The sequence below is a fragment of the Ceratosolen solmsi genome, unplaced genomic scaffold, assembly GCF_000503995.2.
Source record: "Ceratosolen solmsi marchali unplaced genomic scaffold, CerSol_1.0 scaffold35, whole genome shotgun sequence".
Classification (NCBI taxonomy): Eukaryota; Metazoa; Arthropoda; class Insecta; order Hymenoptera; family Agaonidae; genus Ceratosolen; species Ceratosolen solmsi.
The window spans coordinates 8,767,271-8,773,461 of NW_011948423.1; the positions used below are offsets into that span (position 1 = coordinate 8,767,271).

General features: G+C 31.3%; 1 protein-coding gene across 1 annotated transcript; it reads right to left on the bottom strand.

Annotated features, from left to right (window-relative positions):
• Positions 1–301: 301 nt before the first annotated feature.
• Positions 302–5,677, bottom strand: LOC105362345 (uncharacterized). Its single transcript, XM_011499772.1, has 8 exons — positions 5,221–5,677; positions 3,514–5,116; positions 3,191–3,425; positions 2,954–3,063; positions 2,564–2,810; positions 2,290–2,494; positions 1,998–2,199; positions 302–1,909 (listed from the first exon to the last, which is right to left on the bottom strand). Exons 1-8 carry the CDS (start codon positions 5,430–5,432, stop codon positions 401–403), a joined length of 4,323 nt encoding a protein of 1,440 aa, XP_011498074.1. The 5' UTR covers positions 5,433–5,677; the 3' UTR covers positions 302–400.
• Between the last annotated feature and the right edge of the window lie 514 nt (positions 5,678–6,191).

Genomic DNA, 6,191 nt, shown 5'->3' on the forward strand with positions numbered 1-6,191 from the left:
TAAACACTAGTATGTCTGCTAGACATAATATATAGCAAGTTAGTTACTTGATTCTAATAACTAATTTACTAATTTCATGTAATTCATTAAAATTTCGTATTTAACATGATTTCTCACATATTGCAAAGAATATTATGATTATGGCATCAATATTTACCTGTTACCAAATAAATAAAATAATATTTTACAATAAAAATATATCCTTAATACAATTATCGCAAATTTCTATATAATAATATTTGTAATTGTAAATATAAATAAAAAATTAAATAAAGATACGTAAGAAAATGCTTCAGGCAAAAAGGGTATCACGATCGTCTGTCATGTATACAAATTTGACAATGAACTTTTGAGTTATAAATAAATACAGAAAACTATAAGACATTGATAATTGTATACACTAATAATATCCAGAATAATGGTATCCTGACCTGGACGTATGATAAGGACTAGGTCCTACAGGATAAGCTGTATTATAAGCAGGCATTGACGGCGGAGGTGGGGATAAAATGCGAGACTCCAGACTTTCTGGTACTAAATGAGAAGTCATAGAACTCGCAGGTTGAGGACTGGTAATTATTCGTGAGACTGACGTGTGTAAATGATGAGATCTTGATGCCGATTCTAAACTAGCTACTCTTGGCACATCAACATGAGAATAAGGAGGATAAGGAGAGGGATAAGTTGGTGGAGACATACAGGAAGCTGTTCTACTCAAATCAACACCTTGACGCTCTCGCTCGCTCATTTCATATAGATGATGACGATGGTGATGATGATGATGATGGTGATGATGAGCGCTGGTTTGTATTTGGGATTCAAAAGCTTGTTGAAATCCCCTAGCTGACATATCTAAGCCCTGATCTCCCGCAGGTTGCACAACAAAATGTTCGAATCTCGCCCGGTCTCTATTAACCAAAGCAAATTCACTTTCAAGACCATCATACTTGGCTAATTCAAGTTGCTGCATGCTCTTTTCCTTCATGGGTAGGCTCAAATTTTGAGCAACAGAATCACCTTCATCACCCGATAACGATTCTGGTTGCAAATGTGGCTGAGGGTGTGAATGTGAAAGGTTTTGTTGATATCGTGAAGGAGATGTTAAATCTTGATTAATGTGAATGACGCGTTGAATGTCTTGTTCAAGATATTGTTCAATACTGTGCGATCTATTAGCCGCGCTTACATAATCGAGTGGCCTATGTATATGGTAGTCTAGATGCAAATGGCTGGGAGGTGTATGTGTAGCTCTAGTCTGGGTAGTGCTCTGTTCATCTTGAATATATGTGTCGAGATGTGTTTCGGGCGAGTTTTGTACAACTTGATGTTCATTCTGTGCACAGTTAGTTTTAAAATCAAGATCACTTGAAATGGAATATAAATTAGACTCGCGATCATTTTCCTCTAATATTGGACTAGATACAGCTCCGATTTCTCTTTCAGCAGCATCAAGAGCAGCTTCGACAAGGAGACTAGCACTCGCACTTTCGGTTCTTCTATACATACTTATACCAAGTTTTGGTTCGTCTATAAATGTTGAATTCGACGATTGAATCTTTGTCTCGTCTCGTCTATTTTCATGAAAGTCGTATATATCTGCTGCTAACGTAGACGGTGGTGTATCTGTTGCTGGGTCAAATTCAGTTATCCATTTTTTATTAGTTTTATTTAATTCTAATGGCTGACCATATATATCAGCATCCGACTCAGCACTTTCCACTGCTGAATCTCTGGTAATTACAGTTGATATTTGGTTATGCGATTCTACATTAACCTGTTGTTGTTTATTACAAGATGTACTACTATTACTACTACTACTATTACTTCTGCACGGTAATTCGGCGATCGATGATGCATTATTATTTTCGCTACTACAGTCGTCGAATGATGCTAAACTATCGCTGTTATCCTGTTATTAAAAGAGTTTTTCGTTAAACAATATATATAATTCCTATTATGCATAATTAATTTATCCATATCCTCTTTTATGTTCTTACCTGTGAGTTACCAGCATTGAATTTGGGGCTTTTCCCTCTACCAAGATCTTCTACTAAACCACCACTATAGGCATCAAATGTGTAGGCTACTGAACGTTCAATTTTTGGCATCATTTCTTCACTAAGGCCATGTACTTTTTTATAATGAAATTGTAGGCACTGTTTTGTCGTGAAAGCTGCTTTACAACCATTTTCCTTACATCTGTCATATATAAATAAATATATAAAACATATGGTACTAATAATAGATTATTATTCAGTATAATTGTTAATTTAAAAAAATATATCTTACTTGAAAGGTTTAACTCCGCTGTGGGTCAACATATGTATTTTTAAATTACTTTTATTTTGAAACATCTTACCACAACGGTCACAAGTAGCCGCTCCAACAACATCTTTATGATGAACTTCTTTCATATGTCGTTGAAGAGCAGCACGAGAACCAAGTAGTTTTAAACAAAGTTTGCATTGGAATTCTCGCAATACTTCTGACATATCTGAAAATCAATTTTACAATAAATATGTTGAGATTTTATTAATTTTATTTAAAAGCAAAATATAATTACCACTGTGCATTCTTTTGATATGAACTTTAAGTTTTTGTGGTTGGCAAAACTTTCGTCCACAAAAATCGCATAATGGCCTAGATCTCTGAGGATTTTGTGAACAACCATATGTTCTATGCATTTCAAGATAATTAAGTCTTAAAAAGAATTTTTTACAATACTGACATTGATATGCACCACGTCCTGCATGGAGTTGAGCTGCATGTTTCATAATATTGTCTTTTCCCAAAACAGCTGCACCACATATCTACACAAAGCAAATTGTATAATAATAATAATAATAATAAAAATAATAATAATAATAATAATAATAATAACAACAATAATAAGGATAATAATGGTAATAATGATAACAATAATGGAGCTTATTATTAAAAGGCAGATATTAACTTTGCAATGATATTTTCTTATGGTAAGACTGTAATTTGTATCATGGAAGATGCAACAATGTAAGCGATAATAGATTGGATGTATAAAATTTAAATTACATCCGCCACAATCTGAAATTAAAAATGAATTGTATTTTAATACTTTATAAAGATTATTTAAAAAATAAAATAAATTGATTCAATAAAAAATTTAACCAATTTTCCTTATTCGCATTTAGTTTTTCATATGAATTCTTACTTGTTTTATCTATTTTATTTTTTCGAGTCCAAGTTGTTGATTGCGAATCTGACCAATATGTCAACTCTGTTCCTGCAATTAGACTTTTGCTTGTAACTAAAAAGAGTTCTCCATTTTTAGTAATGACAGTTACATTTCTGTTATCTTTAGTTTCAGCTGGTCTGACATAACGAATCCAATTACTAGTCAATGGGTTAGTAGTGCTAATGTACAATGTTTTATTATTAAGATCAATCTGAAATTAATGATAGTAATATAAGCAAATTAATAAATAATAATAAATTAACAATATATTTAAATATAAATAATAAATAGTTTTATACCTCCCAAATATGTCTCATTGAAAAATCATCAGGAATGTCCATTTCTTGAACAGGTTTACCAATTAGAGGTCCTAATTGTGCATACATGGGAACAACACTTTTTACAAATACTCCAAGACCATGATCCATATTTGATAATTTAAGTTCTAAACATTCAGGCAAAGAATCTCTTGCGTAAAGTGGTCTACTTGTATCAATGCTTTGTTGTTTTTCTTCACAATCTGTTTTCATTTTTGATTTGTATAGTTCTGATGATTCTTCTTCAGAATCAAAACCATCATCTGTATGTCTGCCATAGCCTTGAGTCATAGGATCATTAGAATTGAAAGCTTTCATTACTTCCAAATTGTTATTATACTGTTTTATCCAATCTTCAAGTGATATTGAATCTTTAATTGTATATTTGGGTTCTTGTAAAGGACAAGCATCTTGTAAATGTCGACTGTTGCATTCTTGACATAATTTTATTTTAATAGCTAATCTTGGTGGTTCTGTACCATTATTTTCATTTCCTTCTGATAATAATGTGTTATTACATAACGAATTATCAACAGCTGGAATTGGCCTTACATCCTTTGGACAAGTAACTTTATCTTGACAATCATCTGCAATTATTAATCCATTCTGTGGGGCTTTACGAACATCACGATGTTTTTTCATTTGATCTCCTTTATTTTTCTTCTTATCACGCTTTTGTACTGGTATTACTTCATCAGAATAAGATTTATCTAGCCCTACTAGCATAATAGAAGATTCATTCGATTCATGTTTTGAACGCTTTTTTTTTTTATTTTGATTTTCACTGTTAGAAACTTGTGGACTTTCTATACCTTTTTGATACAGTGTAATCTTCTCTGACTGGATAGTTGAAGGTTCACTTGACTCTACAGAATCTACTATTGATTTTACAGAGCCATTTGAATTATTTTCTGCTTTTAAAATTTGTGTATTAGCATTTTCTACCACATTTAATTCTAATTGCTTTTGAGGATATTGTGTATTCAAAAAATTTTGATTAACGGATATGTCAATTTTATTACTCTCTGGACAAATAACGTGAGTGGCATTGGTACATGTTTGCATAGGTAGTACTTTATTCAAATTTGTAGAATTAGATTTTTTTTCTAATGCTTGTGATAGATTATGTTCCGCTAAGTTATTAGGGCTTTTCTCTGAATCAATATCTGAATCAAATTCCCAAGGAACATCTTCTTTCACCCTATTATCTAAAATAGGAATTACGTCCTTTGAATTTTTTACTTTTTGATGTTTTCTTTTTTTGCGCTTTTCTTTATGATGTCTTGCTTTATTTTTATGACGTTTTGTTTTACTAATACGAGAACCAGATTTTGAGCAAGACTTTGTATCTTGAGATATTTTATCTAAATTATTTGATAAGCTTATCAATCTGTCAACCTTTTCACACTTCTCTTTTTTTGCAGATTCTTCTAAAATTGCAAGTTTTCTCATGCTTCTTCTTGGTAGTTCTGTACGCAAAACTTCATGATTAACATTTTCATTTTCTGCAATACTCAATCTTTCTTTATCTTGCACACATTGTATTTTCCACGCTTCAATGTTTTCACGACAATTGTCTTCTCTACTGTAAAGGAGAAAATCCATTTAAAAACATCCAAATACTTAAAAGCAAACTGTAGAAGTAGTAGTTAAACATATTATAAAATATCTACTACTTGTTTTACTTACCGTGCAGCAATCGAGTCAGCAAGATCGAGTAAATAAACAACAAGATCATCGTCTGTGAGAAGACCAAGACGCTTTTTTAAGGAAAACCAACGCCGGCCGTTTCTTGGACCGATATGTACGCTACGATGATGTTTTATTTTTTCTGTTACTTCAATTTCAGCTGAAGATGTTGAATCGCGCAAATGTGCATATTTTACAGTCTTTTTCGGCATAGCTACATACCCTGACGTTCCAGCATAAAATGCTCACTATAATTTGATACGAATGCTTGCGATATTAACAGTATAACAGTATAAGTTTAACAAAATTGATTATGGCTTAATATCTGTCTACCTTAAATTTTCAATTAACAAGCAATGACAAGTTGCCGACAACGTAGCTACAGATACAACGTCAAACTGAGTAAATCAAAAAGGTAATTTTAATTCAAAACTACTATGGAGTACAGCTCCGTTGATATTCTGATATTTCTTTTATTCTGTTTGTCCTAATATCTATATATGCATCTCTACAAATCTATTTATCTATGCATTAATCTATGTATCTATTTATCTCATGGACCTGGTAATAATTTTAAACATTAAATCTTAAATGTAGCCGCGAGAAATTTTTAATCTCATCTGTGAATATGTTCCATTCAAATTAATTATTTTAGTTAAATAAAAAAAATAATAATTTTACAAACTCTACGACATTGTCCAATTTAAGATTTCACTTACAATGCATTTAATATATGTATATAATTAACCTCGGAAATGTAAGTTACGCTGTCATACAATAGTATTAAACTATTATAATTTCCCAAATTTAGTCAAAAAATCAGCCAATTAAAATTGCCAAAGATACAAATCTATTGTCTCCATAATACTTGAATTCTTGGGAACCAAATTTGAAACGTATTTTTAATATATATCATTTGAAAATAGATTAACTTTATATTTTTATTTTTATTTACAATTTTGACTATATAC